The sequence below is a fragment of the Sinocyclocheilus grahami genome, unplaced genomic scaffold, assembly GCF_001515645.1.
Source record: "Sinocyclocheilus grahami isolate Dianchi unplaced genomic scaffold, SAMN03320097.WGS_v1.1 scaffold5772.1, whole genome shotgun sequence".
Taxonomy (NCBI): Eukaryota; Metazoa; Chordata; class Actinopteri; order Cypriniformes; family Cyprinidae; genus Sinocyclocheilus; species Sinocyclocheilus grahami.
Genome location: NW_015510369.1, coordinates 7,816 through 8,406, shown reverse-complemented (window position 1 = coordinate 8,406; position 591 = coordinate 7,816). Strand labels below are relative to the sequence as shown.

Sequence of the window (591 nt, the reverse complement as noted above, 5' to 3'; positions counted from 1 at the left end):
TGTGTGACTTAGTTTTTGTAATTTGATTTAGACTGCAAAAACACTCTTTTGACATTGATGTTTATTGTATGTAAAGCATATAAAACCGTTGCTGGTGTTAATGGACCCCTGGTGATTTTGGATCAAGTGAAGGTATTGGATTTCTATATTTTTTATTACTGTTGTTACATGTCTGATTTTTATTGTGGTTTAGAAACAATGCATCCGAATGTGGCACCACAGCTGTCTGCTTGCTTATTGAGTATAAAATAAAAACCAATATAAAATATTTTAATGTAAATGGTAATGACAAATTGGCCACTTCTACTCAATAACCTATCTAGTTACAGCTGTACAGATGTACCATTACTGAGATGTTCATTATTGTCTTTATAACCATGCATTCAGAAGTGAAGGCAATCATCTCATTTGTTTGGAAAGTACTGGATTACACTAAAGTTCTTGATGCAATGTTAACTGGTTGTTTAGTAACATGTGGTTCAGTTCCCCAGGTTTGCTGAGATTGTTCATCTGACTCTGCCTGATGGAACCAAGAGGAGCGGACAAGTGCTGGAGGTCACAGGCTCCAAAGCTGTGGTCCAGGTCAGGGAA

The 591-nt window shown here is 36.7% G+C and overlaps 1 protein-coding gene across 1 annotated transcript in view; it reads left to right on the top strand.

The window, feature by feature from the left end:
• Nucleotides 1-591, top strand: part of LOC107577335 (V-type proton ATPase subunit B, brain isoform-like) — a gene marked incomplete at its 3' end in the record, with an annotated part of 9,250 nt that overhangs the window by 1,973 nt on the left and 6,686 nt on the right. Inside the window, exons 2-3 of the mRNA XM_016263423.1 lie at nt 77-132; nt 484-582. Coding sequence (XP_016118909.1) covers nt 77-132; nt 484-582 — 155 coding nt within the window. The remainder of the gene's footprint in view (nt 1-76; nt 133-483; nt 583-591) is intronic.